This window comes from Sphaeramia orbicularis, chromosome 12, assembly GCF_902148855.1.
Source record: "Sphaeramia orbicularis chromosome 12, fSphaOr1.1, whole genome shotgun sequence".
Taxonomy (NCBI): Eukaryota; Metazoa; Chordata; class Actinopteri; order Kurtiformes; family Apogonidae; genus Sphaeramia; species Sphaeramia orbicularis.
The window spans coordinates 66,296,767-66,321,418 of record NC_043968.1 but is presented as its reverse complement, the minus strand read 5'-3'; the positions used below and the strand labels follow the sequence as shown (position 1 = coordinate 66,321,418).

The following is a 24,652-nucleotide window of genomic DNA, read 5'->3' as shown; positions in this document are numbered from 1 at the left end:
TCTGACTATTACAATTAGGCTATCTGATTACTCCCAATTATCAGATTTTTATGGCTCACTGATGATAGCAATTGGTCAGATTCACAGCATGTTCTACTGGAATAATCCCACCATTAGGAAAACACCTTATCCATCCATCCATCCCTTCCTTCCACTGTCTTAGATCTACCCTTTTCAAGTCCTACTTGCTCCATGAAGGAACCAGCACAACCTCTGAGAATGCCAAGTTCATCTGGTGTTTTCTTTTGTCTCAACTTAATTTTAGTACCACAAATCACTTTTCCACATGCAAATGTTCCACCAAAACAACTTCTTCCCTAAACTAGTTTCCTGGGTTTCAAAGATTTTGCTGTTGAGTACTGTACTAAAAGCCACCCAAGGTGAGTGGGATTTCTTCAAAAAACACCAGTTATCAACTAGAAACACAGAAAGGTTTTTCCTTCCTTATAGTTCACTATACTGTAACTAACTGAATACCCCTCACCTCAACTTCTACTGATACGTGTATTGTATGTATTACTTTGGCCATTATATATCAAACACTGCAGACTTACAGGGATATTACCTCTGGTGTGTGACAATAATGCAAGGTAGTCTAAAGCAACAAGACTTACATAGTCCAATAGATCCTACAAATGTATTTATCTTACCAGCTGATAGGCCATGAGCTATTGTGAAGATGCTGTGTCCGGCGTCTTCTTTGTTGTCATCAGCAATTTTTTCAAACATCTTCTCTGCTGAAACTACTGGTTGGATTCATTTAAAATATTATATGTAGATGCCTTGGTACAATTTCAACAAAGTTTTTTGATTTTTGAAATGTTGAGGAATTTCTGAAATATTAAAAATTTGCCATACTTTAATGGCTTATAACATGGGAATGGTTAGAGATATCATTATCACACTGATAGGAAGTCATATACAGACTTTAATTTAATTTGTTGAGTTATCCAATAAGTAAAGTACCACACACTTCTAATGGGAGATTGATCTCTTGCATCAAGACCACAGGACTCTAACATACTGGCAGAACCTGACAACCTCACACATTCAACTTAGTATTGATTCTTGATACAAAATGCTGGTGAGCTACAGGGCCATCGGTCCTATTATTTTATTGTGATTTGCTTTTCTAAGTTGTTTACTTCTAAACAACTAAACTTGTTTACTTCTATCAGGGTGGATGACAGCATCATCTACCTGCTGCACTGGGTCCTTTCTCACCTGGAGTCCCCCTGGAGCACTGTGAGAGTCATGTTCTTTGACTTCTCCAGTGCTTCCAGCTGTCGCTGCTGTGTGGGAAGATGGAGGAGGAAGGCGTGGACCTGGCTCGTGGACCACCGACTACCGTGGTAGTCTGCAGCACAGGGGCCCTCCAGGGGATAGTGCTCTCACCATTCCTGTTCACACTTTACACATCGGACTTCACATATGACACCACACACTGTCACCTGCAGAAGTTCTTGTGTGTCTGAAGAGAACAAACAGGAATACAGGGGGGTCATCACACACTTTGTGGACTGGTGTGAGTGAAACCACCTACTTCTGAACACTGGGAAAATGAAGGAGATCGTGATTGATTTCCGCAGGTAACCCCCACAACACACACAGGTGAACATCTGGGGCTTGGACATTGAGATAGTGGACTCTACAAAGTACCTGTGTGTTCACCTCAACAATAAACTGGACTGGAGAGTCAGTTTGCTGGCCCTTCTTGAACAGGGTGTCTGTTCAAGAAGGGCCCGTGTCGCCTCCACCTGCTGAGGAGACTGAGGACCTTTGGAGCGAGCAGGGCTCTCCTCTGAACATTCTATGATACTTTGGTGGCCTCTGCAGTCCACTTTGCCATCGTGTGCTGGGGAGCAGGCGGTATGAACAGAGACAGGAAGAGACTCAATAAACTGATAAAGAGAGTCAGCTCTGTCTTAGGCTGCCTGCTGGACTCCATCGAGAAGGTGATGGACAGATGGATGTTGGCAAAGCTGACATCCATCATGGATAACCCCTCCCACCCCCTGCACCCCCCTGTAGAGGCCGTGAGTAACTCCTTCAGCACCAGACTTGTATATCCCCTGTGCAAGAAGGAGTGCTTCTGCAGGTCTCATCTTATCTTATCTCATCTAATCTAGACTGGATCCCCTGAAGTTTTACACACTGGACCTTTAAAGGGTATAATTGATCTGTAATGTAAAAAAAATGCAGGTATGTTCCTTTAAGATGAACAAAAAACCCTTGAACAGCATATGTCAGAGTAGTTTGAGATTGAGCTTTGTGAAGGATCGCTGAGGCAAGAAGTGATTTCTACTCTTGTAAGTAGGGCTGCACGATTTTGGAAAAAAAAAAAATCCCGATTTTTTCCTCTAAAAACTCGATTTTCGATTTTGATTTTTGGGTATAACTAGAAAAGGCAACAGCAGTCAACATGTCGTTTTCGTGAGCAGCCCACAATGCAAGCCACTGCTCTGACCTCAAAGCTGTGATGGGATCACGTGATGAACCTACAGTTTTGTTTTGTTTTTTCTCTTCATTAAATCTTTGAAATGAAGTAGAGTATACAAACAATGTATACAACAAGAAAATAACATAAGTTTGTCAGGGGGAATACACTATAAGAAAATGTCCAAATCAGAGCAAATACTGATAGTTGTTACAACCTTTTTGTTTCCACATTTATCTAACAGCTTTAAATAAATTTCAACATCTTACAAAACATAAATAATATTTGGTTTTGTGTTACAGAACTTACATTAGTGAATGAAAAATTTAGCAAGTAAGAGGACTAAATTAATTATTAAAAAAAAAAGAAGTTTTTTTTCTTTCTTTTCTGGGTATCTGGCCCACAGAAGTGATACCAGTGTCAGTCAGTGACAGGCATCAGTCGTGCGTGTGTGCGTGGACCAGGTTAATATGAGTGATCCCCATGCGGTTCTATTTAAATTGGGGGATCCGTGCGTGGAATAGACCGACCCAGGACACACTGGAGGGATTCTGTCCCTGGAGCTGGTGCATGTGTGTGGGCACAGGGCTGTCTGGGCTCCTCTGCTGAGGCTGATGACCCCGAGACCCGGTTCGGAAGAAGACAGTACGGTACGGATCCGGGACAACGGAAGATGAGTGATCCGCTTGCAGTTATATTTCAATTGCGGGATCCGTGCGTGAACCCACGGCTTATATTGGTATACGTACTGCGGGTTCATGAACAGATTTAACGTCCGGTCATTACACAGACTTCTGTGAAAGACCGCTGTCACAGGAAGAGCCTACGGTAGCCCGCGGGCACGCGGAGGCACGCGGCCCGGACGCATGAGAGAGATGAAATCGATTTTACGATTTCCCTTTTTTAAAAATTGTCCTAATTTAAAAAATCCGATTTCGATTTAAAATCGATTAATCGTGCAGCCCTACTTGTAAGACTGAACGGAATCCAAAACCCATCCTCTTGTCTCTTTTAACCCAGCTCTAATTCTCTTTATTCTGCTCCTCAGGTCTTACACATTGAGTGGAAAATAGCACAGTAGAGCAATCAGTTGCCAAGTGCTGTGACACATATTCAACTTTACAGATGCTTCACAGATATCAAAGTTCCTCTCTTCTGTACAGTGTGGCACTTGATAGCATTAAGACCACTGAGACATATTTTATATCCTTTTCTCTGTGTCCAATGTAATAAACATTAGTGTGTCTTTGGAAGCAGAACTATAAGGCCTCCTTCATGTCAGAATTTCTTATTCGGTTTGACTAAAGCATGGATCACAGCATGGAAGATATCACTGTATTTATGCTGCCTTCACGCACTATGGTGAAAATGATTCTTTCATCTTGTGAATTCGAAATAATGAGTATGTTGTTTTCAAGTGTTTTTGTTGTCTAGTGAAATGAAAAATGGGTGACACAATTTAACGTGACCTGCTACTTGAGTAAAAACAGTTTTAGATGTGTTTATCCATCTGACAGTGCTTTTTTTTTTTTTTTTTTTTTTTTACAAATTGGGTATACTATAAATGTGCAAAATTCACTAACAGCAGCAGAACATTCATAAAAGTATTGTCATTCACAATGAATCCCCCATTGCTCTGCGCCATGTTGAAAAGGTCAAAGGTTATTTTCATCTCGACAGCTCATGTATCAAAATTTTTTTCCAAGTTCTTCAGTGAAAAATACGATGTACGATACACGTGCAATTTTCAAGTTTGTAAGTAGTATTTACCATAACTCCCATAGCATGTGAAGGCAGGATAACACAAAGTAGACACAACACAACATGTTTGTCATCATGTTTGTTTTGCTCAGTTTATCCAAGTGCACATAATTGCACATGTTTTTACAACCTGGTTTCATCCTGGACTATTTGTAGGAAGCGTGAGAATATTATGTATTGTGTGCGTTTGACCAGACTTCACCTACATGTGAGACTCTGACAGAACAGCTAGTCTGACAAATATCTGATACATCTATACTATGTCACTATGTCAGGAGAATACAGAGGAATGCTCAAAAAACTCCTCTATCTGCTGAGACATTCAGAGCAAGTGTCAGTGATGCTAAGAACTTGTTTTGATGTTTGAAGTGATGACGGTGTGAACATATGAAACTGGTGTGGATTCCCCCTATGATACCCACTTCACATGAGATGAGAGAATAGAAGCAACACACACTTTAGAAAAAAGAAGTGGGCACCAAAGGTACAATAATGAGCTATCTCCAGCAGGACCAATGCAGAACTACACATTCTTTGAAATATTTTATGATGAAAGTGAATGAGGTGCTCAGTGCAGCTCCACTTACATTGGGGATTAGGACTGTTACTCAATGTACTACATCTACTGAAGATTATTGTTAAATGTGAAGTACATACAGGACATTTGTGGAAAAAAATTAAGAGATCTTTCAGCCTTTCCACAAATGACTGTGGCTGTGGTTACATGGATAATAGTAGAAACATGATGACACAAAACAATGAACCTGCTCCTCCTGTAGATATAAACGGCTCATTCTATGGTAATGAAAACATGATTCTCATATTTGTGCAACTATACACTACTGAAAAGAAAATTATTAATATTATATTCCATGGCTGCAATTAGATCTGCCTAAATCTTACACAGTTGACCTTTAAAAATCAATATTAATTTGCTTTATTTTCATTATTAGGATTATTCTTATTTGAGAAAAATGTTTCAAGTATAAACAAAAAAATTCATGTTACCTAAACGCATACCTGTACATAATAAAACTGGTGGTGTCCTTAATTTTTGCTATTTTTTACTACATGCACAGAATGGCCAAAAAAAAGCTAAAGCATATTACTCACTGCAGTAATTATCAAATGGAAGGCTCTAAAACTAATTGCCGAGTTAAATCCATGTGGGTTCTTTTTTGTTCAGGCTGTGTAAATAGCAGGAGGCTTTGTAAGTTTGCATCATGTCAAATCCAACCTACGCAGTTATCTAAAAAAAAAAAGCAGAAAAAAGTACAATTTTTATAATGTGTTCTGGTTTTCAATGAAAAAAGACTTTTCTCCATATGGTTTACTGTAGGCACATTACTGGTCATAAAATGGACAGAAAAAGACAATTATATGATTAATTGCAATTACATCTGTGACAATTATTAAACATCATGATGACAGCCCTAACCAGTGTAAATGGATGCTCATTGGTGGCACTGGAGATGCTTATAGCATAAATCACAAGCCAAGTTTGGAATAAAGTCCATACATTCCTACAGTAACAAGCAAATGTAAATAACTGACACTCCCAGATGAAAGCTAACAAGCTGATGAGATATGGACCTGAAGTTGCTGATTTTCCACAGCCACATTCACCGGTCTGGGAGGTACTTTGAACCACAGGTTATTTCAATGGCTGCCAATCCTTACTTCCTCTCCACGCCTCATCAAGCTTCAAAGCAATAACAGCAAAAAAAAAAAAAAAAAGAAACACAAAAATCATTCATCCCATAAGCACAATCATGCCTTCACCTGAACACATCAGGCAGGGCATTTTAAGACCTCAGAAAATAAATATCCCTATCTGTACCAGCTGAAGTTTGGATTTTGGCTGGCTGTTTTTGCCTTTTTCACAGTTAAAAGCAGATTGTTAGCATTCCTCAATGCAATACAGTGCGGTTCAAAATGCTGGAAATCAGTCATCTCAGTGAGGAATGGTGATGAGCTGACTCACAGCTGACTGCTGAGTCAATACAAAAAGTATTCAGCTATGTAACAAATGTGCATCAACACAAACAGACTCTCAAAGTGACGGTGTTTCCAGTTGAGGTTTTTCCCTTCCCTGACAGATCTGTCAGTATTCCACTATATCTACAGTGTAGACAGTGATGGCGGATTGTTATTCCCGCAGAGGAAGCCAGTGTCACTTTTAGTGTAGAAATGGCCCAACTAGTGGTTTGCTGATCAAGACTAAGTAGGAGGGTGGGGGGACCATGCGACATTAATCATTCAGGAAGAGAATTAGCATGAGACAAAGAGGAAGAACAGGGGACTAAGGCTGCCTTCAGGTGCTATTGGGAAGATGATCCTTTCCACTAGTGAATTCCAAACTACGAGTCCGTTGTGTTCAAGTGCTTTTGTTGTTGTAGTGAAATGAAAAATGGCTGACGCACAATTTATCGTGACCTGCTACTTGGGTAACATCATTTTGGATGTGGTAATTCATCTGCTACATTTTTTTTTTTTTTTGCAAGTTGCGTATGCTATAAAAGTGCAAAATCATCAGCCAACAACAGCAGAATGTCAATAAAAGCATTGTTCATCATTCACGATGAATCCCTCATTCCTCTCCCCCATGTTGAAAAGGTCAAAGATTATTTTCATCTCGTCAGCTCGTGTGTCAAAATTTGTTCCCAGTTCTCCAGTGGACAATACGACATGAGGGGGCATTCATGTGCGATTTTGAAGTTCGTAACTAGTATTCACCATAACTCCCATAGCACGTGAAGGCAGGAGAAGGAAAGTAGGAAACAGGGGTGTAATAGAGTAAAGCAAAGGCACAACAGATCTAGTACAAAAACACTTATCGACTCTTAACCCCTCTGTTTCACTGATGCAGGAGTGAGCGTGGGGCTTGTGTCAGCTGGTGCATCAGTCAGTGAGTTAGTACGTCTGGGAGCTGACGTCAGCTTACCTCTGCCTCATCTACTTCCTGCTCTGTGAGCTACAAAGCCTACTGACACAGTGTTGGGGGTCTCTCAGGAAGGCTGGGAGGGAGTGTGGGTTCATGTGTGTCTGTTAGAGTGAAAAGGTAGCAGTGCCAGTCCTCAGGATTGTTTGTTTCTTTGTCTTGGAGGGGGTGGGGTCCTGTCATGGCCCTTGGTTCTCCTCGGCAGCAGCTTCTGGGACCTGTGACGTCTTCAGTATCGGTACATGTCGTAGGTACTGACCCAAGACGAAGGGAAAGCCCACTTTGGAAACCTGCCGATGATTTCCTCCAGCTGAGCAGTCCTCTGGTCCGCCCCAAAGAAATAGTGGGAGGAGAGGGCAACTGAGATCATCCCCTCTGGTCCCGAGGGGTCCGGATCTCTGGGAGGCTGACAGGAAGAGAGTGAAAGAAAAAAAAGGGCAAACATGACAGACCAAACTTAATGCAAGGACCAGTAGTTTTTTAAAGTTTCAAAGCAAAATGACATGACCTTGACTTCTGGTGGCACCCTGAACAAACGCATGTCTCTTGTGCACCGCTGTTTTACAGTAAACCCTGCTTAAAAACCCCCAAATAACACTAGGGTAGAGACCATTTTTAAAGCATAAGGAAAAAAGGACCAATGGCCCTGTATCTCACCAGCATTTTTTATCAAGAATCAATCAACCAATCTCCCAGTAGAAGTGGGTGGCTCTTTTACTGGAGTATAACTCAACAAATTAAATGAAAGTCCATATATGACTTCTTACCAGTGCTTAATAGTGACTATATTGTTTTATATTTCCATGTCATAAACCATCAAAATATGGCTCATTATGAGAATAGGCACATTTTTAATCTCTCAAAAAATTTTAATGAATGAATGAATGAATAAATAAATAAATAAATGAATAAATGAATGAATGAATGAATGAATGAATGGATGAATGAAATCTAGAAATCAAAATATCTTATAACTGTGACAAACTTTGTAGACAACCTTGGGACAACCCAAGGAAGCAACATAAAACATTTTAAATAAACCTGACCAGTTGTTTCATCAGATATGTTGAAAAAAATTGCTGATGATAATGACAATGACAACAGACACAGTGGCTTCAGAATAGTTCATGGCCAATCGGCCGGCGAACTAATAACAATATTGGACAGCGCTACAAAAAAAAAAAAAAAAAAAACCATTCAGATTGAGATTAAAGAATGCACTGGATGCATCTCTGAAGCCAAACAGAGAATATCTACAGCAACTACAACTATTTGAGAAAATTTGTGGAAAACCTTGAAACAAAACAAAGATCCTGGGTAACAAAGTGGAGGGAAGGAGTTGGTGTATTAATCTCTGTGTATTGGGTAATCAAGAGAAAGAAAACAGAAATAATAAAAATGACCTTGTCTTTAGCTCAGTTAAAGTTCCAATGATTACTTTTTGTCTTTTTTGACCGTATCACATGCAGATTGGAATTAAAACTTCTTTTCAAAGAAAAACCAGGCCAAGAGAGGAGCAGAGACATTGTTACAACAAGAAAGACAGTACAAACATCTCACATACACTACAAATGAACAAACAGAATAAAATAATCAATTTTTCTGATCCTTTCTTGATTTTAATGTTTTTTGTTACATGGTGTACATTTCATCCATATTTAGTTTTTGTTTCTCTTGCACTGCAGCTTTGGAAGCGGACTAATGCATCCTGCTGTCATCATCCACATGGCTGTCTGACATTAGTTTATGTCACCTCATCTTTAATTTCTTCTGTCCTCCATTTGTGTTTCTTCTTCTTTTATCTTTTGCCTCCATAGTATTGTTTTACTTCCTGTAATTATTTCAGAGTCTAAACTATCCACAAAGTGTTTTCGCACTTCAAAAGTCTGGACTTAAAGTATGTATTAAAGCACCCTTAAAAGTTTTTCGCAGTCTTTCACTTAAAAACGGGGAGTCTATTAGTTTCATGCGTATTGCATTCACACAAAAAATAAATTTGGCTGTTTTTCTAAATTAACAAGATAATTATCTTGTAATTATGAAAAAAAAAAAGTTTAAAAAATTCAGCTCTGTTTTTCTGAATTAATGAGATACTGTTTTCTGAAAAAAATTAAATTCAGCTCTGTTTTTCGGAATTAACAAGATACTGTTTTCTGAAATTTTTTTAAATTCGGCTCTGTTCATCTGTGTCAGTGGGACAGTGGTGCCTGATCCAGGCAGAAGCTCCTTCTACCTGTGCTGCTGAAAACCCTTCGAGGAAGCGTGACGTTGGTTCTGTTCTCATAACCGGTTCTGTTTACAGATCATGGAACTAGTTTCGTTTACAGAACTCAGAACCAAGCTGTGCTCCGACCTCCAAGCCCCGCTTAGCGCCCTCAAAGTGACGGCTCCGTGGGGCTTGGAGGGGCTCTAAACCACAGTGAACTGGGAGACCAAGCCTCTCTACGGATCTAGTTCTAAATAGTGCTTTCCATCAGGTCCGACAAATAAATTAATGCACATTTGCACTCTTCTGCTGTTTATATTTTCTTTAATGCTGTCGAATGTCATTTTATTTGACTTCATTAATGCCAACCCCAACACAACACATCACTGCATCGTGCCCTGCAGGAAGTCGGGCTACAGGCACCGAGTGCCGGCTCTTGTCGGGTTTTCAGCAGCACAGGTAGAAGGAGCTCCTGCCTGGATCAGGCACCACTGTCCCACTGACACAGATAAACAGAGCGAAATTTAATTATTTTCAAAAAACAGTATCTTGTTAATTCAGAAAAACAGAGCAATTTTTATTTTTAAAATTTTTTTCAGAAAACAGTATCTCGTTAATTCAGAAAAACAGAGCAAATTTCTTCTTCTTTTTTTTTTCTCCAGTAAACAGTATCTCGTTAATTCAGAAAAACAGAGAATTTTTTTTTTTTTTCAGAAAACAGTATCTCATTAATTCAGAAAACAGAGCAAATTTTTTTTTCAGAAAACAGCATTTCGTTAATTCAGAAGAGCCAATTTTTTTTTTTTTTTCAGAAAACAGTATCTCATTATTTCAGAAAAACAGAGCCGAATTTTTTTTTTACTTATTTTTTTTTGTAATTACGAGATAATTATCTCGTTAATTCAGAAAAACAGAGCTGAATTTATTTTTTTGTGTGAATGCAAACAATAACCAAGGGGAACAACTATCAGGATGTTTTAATATGTCTTCTGAAGTTTCTGGGTGCTCAATAATCAGAATCTGGTCTGAAACTTTTACATCTGGAATGCAGGAAAGTAAAGCTATCCCTTTTATCCTTAATCATTCACAGATTGTGTATTTTTCAATGTGGAGGTTTTTTACTATCTGCACTAGTTCATTGGCTAAAGGTCATCAGTTTTCTTACCATGTAAACAACATATCCTCATCCCCCCCCCCCCCCCCCCAAAAAAAAAAAACATAAAAAAATTTCAAATTGAGACTGAGGTTAATGCCAAACTATGTATTTACGTAAGACGTTTTACCACATATTAAAGCTACACTGTACAATGTGGCATTTTTACACTTTTCTTTTGTAATCTTAAAATGCTCCTAATAGGCGTGTGTCAAACTAAAATGTAAAAGAAATCCACCAGGTTTTGAAGCTCCAAAACGTTTCATTTTCATATATTTCTAATAAAAGTCTGACCAATCATTTTATTCGGTCTGAATAAAATAATTGGCTGAACCTGGCTGAGCCTCCTGTCAGGCATCTGTTACTGCTGTCCCGCATCAGATACTGGTGCCTCTGAATCTGACATTTCACTCACGCTGCTCCTCCAGTAAAGATATGTGAATGGATAGGACTCAAATGCACAGTGTTGAAGGGAAAAAACGGATTTATTAACAGAAACAATAACCAAGGGGAACAAACAGAAAAACCCGATTGCAGTAGCCAGAGTCCGGTGAATGAAGGATGGAGATGAAGTCAAGGAGTTGGGCGTACTTGACTCTGCAGACACATTCACCCAAAGCTCAATTTTTCCGACCGCAGGACTCCACTTACACGTACATGGTGTCACACAACGTAGGATGATGAAGGATGATAAATGTATTGACAATGAAATCTCAAATGTCCACGGACAGTGTGCAGAGTGTGCGCGCTCACAATACATGCGCCCATCGCCTGGGCAACTCATCGCTTGCAGTGAAGACAACGATCCTGCACAGACCAGACCCTTAAATACAGGGTCTCCTAATGAGCAGGTGGATGATGTGTCTGATTGCTGAGGGAGGGGTCTGCGGCCACGCTGAGTGAGGGGTCTGTGACCACACCTCCGCCTCCCCCTCTTCTTCCACTGTGTACATTAGGTGAGAGGAGGGTCAGAGCTTAGGCACAGGGAAGCAGGTGGGGCTTTGAGGGAGGTGGGTTGTTCATGTTCAAATTTTACTAAGTGCTGTGCGACCTGCCAGATCGGTAGGTATAGCTTTAAGGCCTTAAAAAATTTTTAGGGCTTTCTAAGGACATATACAAAACTTGTGCTGTACTTTTTTCGGCTTATGTAGTGGATTCGAAAAGGTTTGTTGGATTTGTCTCTGCCCTAAGAAGCTTATACATCGTTAGAGTAAAAGCATTGAAATGTTTTCAGACCTCAAGATGACTTTTAGAAGATAAATGGTGTTGACAAACAGATAGACAGACAGACAGACTATACACTGCCTGGCCCCCAAAAAAAGCTGCACATGCAATATTTCACTGCACCATCTTTGGTTTTGATTACAGGAGACATTCACTGTGACATCTTTTTTTGTCACATAATGCTTATGTAGCGTCACAATAAGGTTCATAATATTTTTTCCATCCATAGTGGCATTAATTATTGATTTTTGATGATGGAGAATCGAACCGCTGCATCAAGTCTTCATCTCATCCCAAATTAGAGTCTGGACTATGTGGCTAATCCATATGTGAAAATGATGTCTCATTCTCCCTGTCACAACCATGATAATCCTGATCAATCCTGGCATTGTCCAATCTTTTTGATGTTAAACAAATTAGAGGCTACTTGCTGCAGTTAGGGTTAACAGCCTGGCCAAAGAAAAGTAACTGTCTGGATTTAACTAAGCAAATAGTTTAGATCCGTCTATTGGTAAGTACTGAGGTGGTTGGTAATGTTTCAGCTATAACAAGTTATTTAACACTAACTGGTGCAGTAAGTAGCCTCCCATGTCTTTGATGTCAAAAAGATTGGACAATGCTATCATTCATCAGGATCATCAGGCTTGTGACAGAATGTTTAAGGGAGAATTATAAATTTATGACAGGATTATGTTTGGGCGTGTCTTGGGTCTTTGGGGTTGCTGGGGGGGTTGTTTCTGTGGGTGGGTGGATGGTCTTTGGGCATTTGGGGTGTGACTCGGCGGGGCCACGGTGTTGATGGTGGCTGGGGTGATTGTGGTTGCAGGGGGCTGTGGTGTGGAATTCTTATGTCATCACACCTCTAGTAGATGTGTAGGTGGGTGTGGGTGACTGGGTGTGGGTGTGTGTGCATAAGTGGGCATGTTTTAACTGATTTAATGAGCCATTCGCAGTTTCACTGTGGTGGCCATGTATACTTAAGACTTGCATGATAGGTGTGTGCGTGTAAGCGTACATGTGGGTGTACAGGTGGGTGTGTCTCTGGGTGTGTGGATGTGCTTATGTGGATGTGTCTAGGTGTGTGGGGGACTGGAGGGGGTGTGGGTTTTGAGGACGGGAGTTGGTAGGGATGGGGGGCTGGCCTCTAGGCTCCTGGGGTACTTGGCAGTGGCATCGGAGTGTGCACTGGCCCATGGTGGGTGGCTGTCTGTGGCTGCCTGGTCTCCCAGAGTGCCAGGTGGGACCCCTGGGGATGGGTGGCTCCTAGACTCAATGGGCTCGGGGGCAGACACATTGCTTGCCCCTACATGGCTGGCCCCCGGTGGGGGTTCAGCGGCTTGTTTCCCTGGCCCTCTGGGGCCTGTGCTCGGCTGCTGTGGGGTCTCCAGCTGGGGCCTCCCTTGACCATCTTCGGGGCTGGCCCACTGTCGCCTCTCGGGGGGCGAGTTAGATCCCGCTCTCTGTGGTGTCTGCTGGTTGGCTGGGCCTCGGAACCCTCTTTGTGTGCCCCTGGTCCTTGGACGGGGTGTGGTTGTGGTTGCATGGTTATGTTCATCACTGAGTGCACCTAAGTCTCTGTGCCTTATTCTCTTTGCTTTACTGTAATGCAGTCACATGAGAGATTAATAGGAACAACTGCGGTTGTGTGGATTTGTTGCTGGTATTATTTGGACTGTCGTTGTTTATGACATTCTGTTCATGTTTTCTTTTCTTATATTCCTCATTTAATAGGTCTCATTTATTTTATTTTATTGTAATAGTTTTTTGCTTATTTGTTTGTTTTTTTCTATCTTTCTGCCCAGTTTACTCAGTGCTTATCCTAGTTATTGTTACCATTAAAATCATCACCATGGTTGTTACTGTTAGTATTGTTGATATTTTCTTTTTTTTTTTTTTTCTTTTTTAACTTGTCTTGTCCAGCATCCTAACAGCAGAATGGTAGTCTGGCTGCCTTTTGGTGCTAAACAAATTTGCTTTGCCAAGGGTAACTTCATAAAGAATATGAAGCTCCCATTGATATCCTATTTATTATATCTATTATGAGTGTTGTTGAACCACATTTTGATGCTGGACCTGACATGGGAGTGGGGTGGGGTGAACAGGAGAGAGCGAGAAAGAAGAAGGTGGAGAACACCCTCACAAGAAAGTATCAACAATACAAACAGTAACAACCATGGTGATAATTATAATGGTAACAATAACTACAACCATAACTGAGTAAACTGGGCAGAAGAGAGAGAGAGAGAAAAAAAAAACACAAAATAAATAAAACTACAATAAAAGAAAAGAAAGCATGAACAGAATATCATACACCACGTGCACCCAAATAATACCAGTAACAAATCCACACAACATCAGTTGTTCACATTAATCTGCTGTGACAGAGTGAACAAGGCAAAGAGAATGAGGTGAAGAACACAGGCATGTAACCGCAACCACACTCCCTCAAAGGACCAGAGGCCAATAAAGAGGGCCCCAAGGCCTGGCCAACCAGCAGACACCACAGAGAGGGGGGATCCAGCCTGCCCCTTCGAGAAGAGACAGTGCACCTTCCCCGAAGATGGTCAAGGGAGGCCCTAGCCAGAGGCCCCACGGCAGCCGAGCACAGGCCCCAGGGGGCCAGGGACGGCAGCTGCTACACCCCCGCCGGGAGCCGGCCACCCAGGGGCAACCGAGGTGCTGGTCCCCAAGCCCGATGAGCCCAGGAGCCACCCGTCCCTCCCGGGCAGGGGTCCCACCCAGCACACTGGGCGGCCAGGCTGGCCCAGACAACCATCCACTGCGGGCCAGTGCGCACCCCATTACCACAGCCAGGCGCCCTGAGGGCCCAGGGGGCCACCCCCTGTCCCACCAAGCCGAACCCCCAAACCCCACACGCCCTCCAGTCCCCCACTCACCCACACAAGCGTATACACACACACCCACTGACATCCAGACATACACACCACCAATCCCACATGTTCGGTCATTCACATACACCCACACACACAAGCACCTCCACCCATGCTCATACACCCACCTACCCACATGCACGCCCACACGCACACACCTACATGTACATACACACACCCACACATGTACCACACCCATCCACAGCAACCCACACCCACTCATACACACACCTGCATGCACCAGACACGCATATCTGGAGCGCTGCCACCCCCTCCTGCAGCGAGCAGCACCACCGCGAGTCCCCCCGAAGTGCGGCACCCAAGCATAGCCCCAGCGCCAACTGGAGCCCAGAGCGGCAACACCAGTCATCAGGAACCCCACCATGGCCCACCACCCGACTAGCAACTGCCACACCCCCAATGCCCACACACACCTTTCCTGGTCCCAACACGTCCTGAGGCAGACAAGAGGGAAGCCAGCCCATGCCCCCCCCCGACCACAATCCCCATGTGCACACGTCACCAGAGGGCGGCAACCCCCCAGCAATGCAGCCAGCTCCAAGTCAATGGACCAACTAGGGCTGCACGATTAATCGATTTTAAATCAAAATCGGACTTTTTAATTAGGACGATTTTTTAAAAAAGGAAATCGTAAAATGGATTTCATCTGTCTCGTGCCTCCGGGCAACGCGCTTGCGGGCTACCGTACACTCTTCCTCCTATCCGTGACAGCGGTCTGTCACAGAAGTCCGTGTAATGACCGGACTTTAAATGTGTTAATGAGCCCGCAGTACTTATAGCAATGTAAGCCGTGGCTTCATGCACAGATCCCGCAACTGAAATATAACTGCATGTGGATCACTCATCTTCCGATTCATACTGTACTGTCTTCTTCCAAACCGGGTCCAGGTCTCGGGGTCAGCAGCTTCAGCAGAGGAGCCCAGACAGCCCTGTGCCCACACACATTCACCAGCTCCAAGGACAGAATCCCTCCAGTGTGTCCTGGGTCGGTCTGTTCCATGCACGGATCCCCCAGTTTAAACAGACCCACATGGGGATCACTCATATTATGTGGTCCACGCACGCACAACTGATGCCTGTCGCTGACTTACATTGGTATCACTTCTGTGGGCCCAGATACCCCAAAAAGAAAAAAGAAAAAAAAAAAAAACTTTTTTTTTTTAAATAATTAATTTAGTCCTCTTACTTGCTAAATTTTTCATTCACAAATGTAAGTTCTGTAACACAAAACCAAACATTATTTATTTTTTCTGAAAGATGTTGAACTTTATTTAAAGCTGTTAGATAAATCTGGAAACAAAAAGGCTATAAAAACCATAAGTATTTGCTCTGATTTGGACATTGTATTGTAGTGTATTCCCCCTGGCAAACTTATGTTATTTTCTTGTATACATTGTTTGTATACTCTACTTCATTCAATAAAGATTTAATTAGGAAAAAATAAACTTCTGTGGGTTCATCACGTGATACCATCACAGATTTTAGGTCAGAGTAGTGCCGTACATTGTGGGCTGCTCACAAAAACAACATGCTGACTTCTGTTGTCTTTTGTAGTTTTACCCAAAAATTGAAATCGAAATCGAAAATCAAGTTTTTAGGGATAAAAATTGGGATTTTTTTTTTTTGCCAAAATCGTGCAGCCCTAGGACCAACCCCTCCCTTCCCCCCGGGCCCCCCACCCCGGACGGCATCCAGGAAACAGGGGTGTGGGAAGACCCCCCCACACCCTCGCCTCCCCACCTATCAGTGTTGTGGAGTGTGAGGTGTGTATGCAAGCAATTAAAATTGAAGAGCAGAAACATGGCAGCCTCACCTACCCGGACGGCACCTCCCATCAGGCACCATGCAGCCTGCCCCCCAAAAATGAATGTGTGTGGTGTCAGTGTTTCTGTGTGTTGTGTTGTGGGTGGGTGTAATTAAAATTGAGGAGTTAGCCACCCCAGGGTACCACAGAGGGAGGCTGTTTTAGTGACCACCCCTGCTGTACCCCCTCGGGACGTGCACACTCCCCAAGGGGTGTGGCGAGGGGTTGGGGGATAGTGTGACTGGGAGGAAGTTTCCTCCCAGAGGACAAGCCAGTCGGCATTAGGTACCCCTGTTTCCCAGCACCCGCCCCAGGCAGGGCCACCAAGGAGCAGGGCAGTCCAGAGACCCCAGGAACCCAGTGACCGCAGCTAGAAGGCTGCCGCCCTCCAAGAGGCCACTCACACACTCAGTCATCCTATGAGGGCGAGGGGGCACGGACCTGGGATCAGCCGCCCCAAAGCCCCCCAAACAGGCACGGGGACCCACTGCACTTCCTACCTCCCCAGTCTTGCAAGTACTAGGGGTGCAGCGATCACCAGTGTGGTGCCACCCCATTGCAAGAGACCCAGTGACCAGTGCCCCCGCCCCAGGCCCCAATCACCACCACGGCCACACCCCACCACCACACCCCGAGAAAACCCCCAGCAACACTCCCTACACCCCGTAGAGGCAGCAGCCCCCCAGGCGCACCTGCACAGCCCCCCACCACCACCACTACATCACAGCCCTCCCTTATTCAACAAACATACATGTACACCCACACACCTGCTCTATCAGCCCCCCCACACACCAGCACACACAGACATGCACACACACAGTCCCTCATTCATACTCTTGTGCACACACCCACACACGAGCACCCGTTCACACATACCGGCACACACACGCACAAACACACACACGCACAAATGCACACACATACACACGCCCCCACCCCAGGTCACCAGGCAACGTACCCACCCACCCCTGCAGCGGCAAGCCCAGGCCAACCCAGACACCACCACCCCCACCTCCCCGGGAGGGGCAGCACCCCTCGGGACCCAGGATATTAATTTTCCATTTTGTTCATCAGTGATCTTTGGGAGATTCATCTGGGCCAGGAAGGTATCAATCTGATTGTCGTTGCTTGTCTGTGGTTGGGAATATAATGGTGTTGGTTTGTCTGTTTGTTTGTCTGTACGTCTGTGTGCAAAATAACTCGAAAAGTTATGGACGGATTTGGATGAAAATTTCAGGACATGTTGATACTGGCACAAGGAACAAATGATTAAATTTTGGTGGTGATTGGGGGTGGGGCCATGGGGGCCCACTGATCTGCCTTGGCAGAGGTCTGTGCTCTCCGAGTGCTTTTCTAGAAGAGGAAGCATTTTTAATAAGGCTTTTATTTTGAAAAACCCTACCCTGTGTATGTGTCTGTGACAAGAGATTCAGTTTTAATGAAATGAAATTGTACGAACAGTTGAGAATATCATAAAAGGGGGGGACTTTATAATACTCACGCTGAACCTTTTATTTTGTAAACCCTAATAGCTACTAAGCATTTCCTTCATGTTGTTTACACCTGTTACGTTCATAGTAAACCGTGGCTTGGCGGTACAACAGCCAGATTGTTCTCAGAGAGAGGAACAACACAGCCAGGATGTAAAATTAACTTTTTACCTCATCTGCCACTGGTTAGTGACCTCCAAAAATTTACCGGCCAAAAATATTTTTCAGCGGCCAAATTAAAAAATCATGCCTTCTTTGACTCAAAATAATTACCATACGTTTTTTCTCCTTAAGTACCTCTCTCTCTCTCTTTCATTACACTTTGAACACACGAAGTACACACAAGTGCAGGCGTTCCGTCCCCCATGTTTTTGCGGGTTTACCCGTCAGGTACCGACCTGGTGCAGGACTCTGGCTCAGGTAATCACCACATCATCAACATCAGTCAGCCATGTGTCAGTCTGTGTCAGCAACCTGCAGGTTCTAAGCGTGCTTGGAATGATCTGGCGTAAATGGTCCAATGGATGAAAACAAAAACTCACATGGAATTCAAAAAAAGCCCTCTCCACCCAGGAGTTGAACCCAAGTCTACCGCATGACAGTCTGAAGCACTAACCACTATACTACAAAGATGCTGTGTGTATGACTTTGTAATGTGGCTCCTTATGGAGAAGACATATGTGTCTATGTTAAATTCAAGAAAAACCACCTCTCAAACAAACTGCCATTAATCCAAAAACCGCACATCGTATCTGAAAAATTTTTGCACATGAGACTTGCGGTGAGTCTTGTGAACATTTAGATATGTAATATGTGGGAAAAAGTCCAAAGTGAACAATCAGTTTCGGACTTTGCCACTTTCATGGCTTATATAAAAACTAAGGCAGTTATGACAAAGTTGAGAAAAACTTTTTTTGACAAGGGTTTCCTCTAATCTTTTGCAGCTATTTAGAAGGCAGTATGACAAATGACCTCAGACAAGATAGTTTTTGACATTTTAGTTTGAAAGGCAAATTGCAAACTTCCTGTTGGAGTGAGCTCATAAGTGGTAGCATATGATTTGTAGGGCTGGATGAGAGCAACATTTTGGCATTGGTTTCATGTCTCTATGACATTTCTACTGGAAGTTTGTGTGCAAGGATTTTTTCATTGAAAGGCAAATTGCCAACTTCCTGTTGGAGGTTAGCTCATGGGTGCCAATATATGCTTTGTCGGGGTCAGTGAAAACAAAAATTTTGGCGTTCATTTCTTGTCTCTATGACATTCCTACTGGCCACTAGGGGCAATTTTCAGCATAGTCCTCTAACTCTGTGAGTGAGAGGGACTCGCCTTACAGGCTTGGTCCCCAACAAAAATCACTTCTTTGAATATCTGCAGCTTAAAAATCTTATCAGATCAAATAAAAAAAAATGTTCTCATTTGTCCTAGTCATTCACCTTTGGAAAAGATTATGATAAAGGACAGTTTGAGAAAAGGTATCATTTCAGAGTTCTATAAATTTTTGACACTCTCCTCATCTGAAAATTCACAAAAGAGAAAAGATCTGCAACTTGAAATATCAAAGGAACATTAGGAAAAGGCTTGTGCATAAGTTCAAACTAAAGGTGTATTCACACCTACATTGTTTGTTTCCCCAAAAGTCCGGACTTTTTTTTCCAGTGTGAATGCAAACATGCAAACTTGGTTCACATCAAAAAAGCGGACCCACTTCCAAACAGACTCTTAACACTTCTGGTGTGAATATAACCTGCCCCAAGCCAAAACAAACCAAGGAAAGATGCGCCTTTTTGTGCTTGATGAGCCACCGTAGTGGCTGGAAGTAGCCGAGCCCCATGAGAGAGAGCTAAGAACGGCAGCCATGAGCCATGGACAGACGTGGAGCAATGACAAGACTGAATGTCTCATTGACATTTGGTCAAATGTCCATATTACGAAATTGCTCCAAATGAGCTGTTCTTGACAGTTACCATTGTTTTAGTAAATTTGTGTCTATAAAAATACATAGAGTACATATTCTGAAAACAATGCCTGAACGTAGGACCTCCATGTTTGTTTTCATCAACACCCGCTGTCTCTGATTCACCCCATCCCCGACTTTTCTGTCCAATGCCAGCACAGTTTGTCACATGCGTGCTTCTGTTTATAAGTTTTCGTACACAAGCAAAAAGTGCAATGAGAATGCAATCTGACCTAAATGAAAAAAAAAAAGTCTGTATTCAATCCGAATCAAATAAGCATAGTAAAGGACTTTTCAAGTGTGAATACACCCTTAATCAATAAATAATGTCTAAAAGGGATCCATTATAAATGGTAAAGGCAGATGTATTTTACACCAGTGGAACTAAACATATAATAAAAACATACCAGATATATGCACAAAATGCATTGAAAATAAAGGAACCCTGTTTCATTGCTTAGGAATGCAGGAAAATTTAATTTTTTTGGGAAGAAGTGAGAATAACAATTGAAAAAATAATTTAAAAACAAACTGCACTGAACCCTAAACTGTTTCTGATTGGTATGTAGTCACGGGGTTCTTTTCCAAACCGCTCAAAAACAAAATAACACCACAGGTGTAGTTGAAGGTGCAAAAAAAAAAATTTGCCGTCGGCCTCCCAAAAAGTGCAGTGCAATATGTATACAAAGTGTACTTAACAAATGGAAAAAAATACTATGTACAAATTTACAAGACAGGAGAAAAAAAACACATTACAGCAGAGTCCTTCAATAACTCGCCTGGCAGAAGTTAATCAAAGGGCACTGTTGCCAGCTCTGCAACCCAGCCAACACTGACCTCCAGGGCTTCAGCAGCCTTCTTTTAAACAGTAAGCTCCTCCTTCTGGGCCGGTCAATTAAAGACTCTTTTACAAAAACATATTTTTAACCATGCTTTCAATATAGTCATGCAGTCCTGGAATAACCATTTTACACTTGACATTTTAACTGATTTTCTAATCAATTACCAAACTCAAATACCTCATTACTTGGGATAAAAACAGAGAAAACAAACCAAAAACAATACATTATTGTGCATCACATGATGCGAAATCCTGCGAGATTTTCCCTATATCACTATCCCAGAAGTGATGCTCCGTTCTTTTAGCTCAAACTGCTCGGTGGTACATGGCAGAATGCCACTTCAACACCGACACAGGTAAGAGGTTGAAAACTGATGTAAATGTGTGTGAAATTACCTGAAAAGCTCCCAGGTGTGCACCCTCGGTTGTGCTATTGTTAGGAAGGGGAAGCGAGTGTGAGTGGCGAAAACTAATGGATGAATACAGACAGACGGGGAAAGAATGTTTGGCGTGTGTGTGTGCACCTGTTTATGTGTGTGCGGTGCCGGCCTGTGTGTGCTTCTCCTGCAGGAGGAGACAGCTGAGGCTCAGTGATGGGGTCACTCCGTCACATCCAGGAAAACACAACTTTAGCAAAAGTGAGGGAATATTCATAGCCCTCAGTTTGCTCAATGCCAAGAAATGTATCACACTACTGTGGAAAGACTCAAAGACCAGATGTGACTCAGTGGTTGAATATTTATTTATTTATTTACTTATTTATTTATTCAACCCCCCCTCCCCCCCAATTTTTAAATTATTTATTTATCCACTCAACTACTTTTTATGTAAACTTTTAATTTTGTATTACTAGTAGACCTATTACTTCAAATGTATTTCTGTTTCAATCTTATTTTATGTTGTTACTAATCAGTTTCATTATTTGTTTTCTTTTCATTCCATCCATTTCGTCAAGATAACTCCTTGATTTGGAATGCAATGTTTTATTTCACTGCACAGTGCACTTGTCGTACATTGCCAACTGTTTTTGTATAGTGTAACAGAGAAGCAATGTTATTGATATTGTTTTGTATCTTGTCTGTAAAACTAAAAAAAAAAGATATTGCGGAAAAAAAGTTACAAAACCAAAGCTGTTAATGTGGCAAAAAGTAGTTTGAAAAATTCACATAAAAAAGTCAAATTAAGAGTGAATCGGTATAGACAATACCTGTATTTCAAACCAGAAGGTCCAAACAGGGGCATCGAGGCCATGAGAATAGAAGACAAAATATTCTCCACTGAGGTCAAACTGCGGCGTACCGTCACCAAATGACCAGGTGGAGAGACTGGCTCCATGATGCGGCATCAAATACAGAGACATATGGCTGGGACCTGCACAGTGCACAGCACAGAAAACGACTCACACATCACTTCACCTCACTTCCCTTAAGAAATATTACGCACAGCCTAATGTTATTTGCAAACAAGAATAGGAACAAATTCTGTAATTTGTTGCTTAATTGTACACTTCAGCCTTGTGGCAACTGCACATAGTTCACTGTAGGTGAAAAAGCCATAATGTGACTTCCATGTATGCAATTACTGTGTGCAGTCTACTTGCTTGTTCATCAAGGAAAATACACAGACTACTCATTTCAAAATGGGTATTTTTTTCTAATTACAGCATACAAACTTAAACTAGTGACTAATGACATTTTAACTCATACAGACCCAAACAACCACCAATGACCAAAATCATCTCCTGATATAAATGTCATCTTTTCATGGTCATCAGATATGACCCATTTGGACATTCAGATACTCCATAGTGAACATTGAAACACTGTCATCTTCTACAACATTGATTCATCAGTAAAACCCATGGAGTGGTTAGAGAGGCTTGTTTTTATGTTTGATTAATGACACTTTTTGCTGTAAAAGTGACTTTTTCTTCAGTTTTCTGTTATGATTTAATAAACTTTGAATTTACTCTGAGCTTTTATGAACATCTACATGATCAGTGAAGTAAATAAAAGAAATACCAAATTTAAAACAAAGAGGATAAGATTATAATGATGATAAATCACAAGAAAGATTAGATTTGGAGAAAAACAATTATTTAGAAGTCAACACAAAAGTAGTTCTGGGTCTTTACAAGTTAAAGATGGATCAGAATACTTACTAAAGGATTCACATGAAACAAATGAGACCAGAATGACTCCTGGAGAAAAAAAATGACTTAATATTTTCATGTCACCACGTATTCTACTCCCTCAACACAAACTGTTGTGATGTCATCCTCAATGTGACAATGGTGAAGCATAATGAAACTTAAATTAAACAAGTGAAAAAGCAAGCAGAGCTTACAACCCACCTGGTTGCACAATACTTTACCCCTCCTGTTCACTGATACCCTGCCTACCCAGGAATTAATTTTAGCTTTCAATCTTTTCAAAATCTTTTCTAAAAATTTGTATAAAAAAATTTCAAAAAAATAAATAAAAAGCACATGTAAAAGAAAGACAGGCACATGTAAAAAACATGTGTGTGAAATTAAATTGTGTTCTGCACCTCTCCTCGTGGTAAGGGACATGTGTGTTGCATTTGAGAAGACGGAATTCCTGGTATATCTTTAGGAGAACATTAAGTGGAAAAGTGTTCGATGGGCATCAGTGGTATTACATCTTTAAGATACTTCTCATTGGCCGAACCGTTGAATCACAGTGCTGGGCTTTTGACTCAGACTCATATCTCGACCTTGAAGTATGCACGTTTTTCCTCACCTTTGGCACTGAACGTCATCTTGATGGTTCCCCAGCTGGTCTCCTCTTTGGACACCAGCTGAAACTCCACTGGAGAGCTGGGAGACACCTCTGACGCAGGAAGGTACCAGTTCTTCCTACAAATGAAGAAGATTGTGAAAAGTTTTAATTTTAAGACTGAGCAGCTTCAAGATAAAGAATTAAATTGAAGTAGAGTGATGTTACAGACTTGCTGAGGAATTTCACTGGCAGGAACCAGGGGTAACCGCAGAAGGGCCGGTCCTCCCGGCAGCGAGTGCGAACGCTGTCGTTGATCTCAGGGATGTGGGGTGTGACGTGCTGAATGCCTGTGTAGTCAAAACTGTTAATCCACAGACCAGAGTCCTGGCTCTCCACCTCACCCTGGAGATTGTGGAAGGTCCGTGTGGTATGCTGTAGGAAGCACAGAAAACAGAATACAATATTCAGGACATGCTTACATTCACGCTGTGAAACTCAGATTTTCTGTTCTTGCCAGATTTATTTCAGCAAAATCAAGATGAAGATCTATTTAAACAGACAGAGACTTGCAAAGATACCTTGGATTATGTTCTGCTATACAAATAATTGTGAGTGATGACAAAACAGACCGCTATCACCAGTATATGTTCTAATATTTGTTGTCTCTGTGAACACTGTTCCTTTTAAAAAGGTTAACTTGCTTTATAATCCCTGTAGGGAAAATTGGTCTCAAAATTTTCCGTATCATAGTACACACAACACCTAGCATTACCAGTTAGAACATAGGACACATTAGAAGCAGTGAGCCGCCACTAGAGGTGCTTCATCAGCTCAGGAGCACCCATAGGAGAATTAGCTTATATGTACCTGTATTAAATGGTGGGGGGAAGCTAGAGGACCCAAAGAAAACCATACAGAGCTGACAGAACAGGTAAATTCCACATGGAAGTGTCTGATCTTACTGAGTGTCAAACCTTGAACCTTCTAGCTAGCTGTAGGGCATAAGTGCTAATCCTGACTTCACATGCTATGGGAATTATGGTAAATACTAGTTATGAAGTCAAAAATTGCACATGAACACCCCCTCATGTTGGATTTTCCATGCTGCTGTTCGCTGATGATTTTGCACATTTAGAGTATACATAAATTGCAAAAAAAAAAAAAAAAAAAAAGAACTAAAAACAC

The 24,652-nt window shown here is 42.0% G+C and overlaps 1 protein-coding gene across 2 annotated transcripts in view; it reads right to left on the bottom strand.

Annotated features, from left to right (window-relative positions):
* Window positions 1-3,452: 3,452 nt before the first annotated feature.
* LOC115429560 (endoplasmic reticulum metallopeptidase 1-like) overlaps window positions 3,453-24,652 on the bottom strand; it is a 65,126-nt gene continuing 43,926 nt past the window's right edge. Inside the window, exons 7-10 of one of the 2 annotated variants that reach the window (XM_030149123.1) lie at window positions 23,697-23,899; window positions 23,489-23,604; window positions 21,934-22,097; window positions 3,453-7,545 (exon numbers count right to left, since the gene is read on the bottom strand). In XM_030149123.1, coding sequence (XP_030004983.1) covers window positions 7,369-7,545; window positions 21,934-22,097; window positions 23,489-23,604; window positions 23,697-23,899 — 660 coding nt within the window. In that variant the 3' untranslated portion in view covers window positions 3,453-7,368. The remainder of the gene's footprint in view (window positions 7,546-21,933; window positions 22,098-23,488; window positions 23,605-23,696; window positions 23,900-24,652) is intronic. The other variant, XM_030149124.1, reaches the window with a different exon arrangement.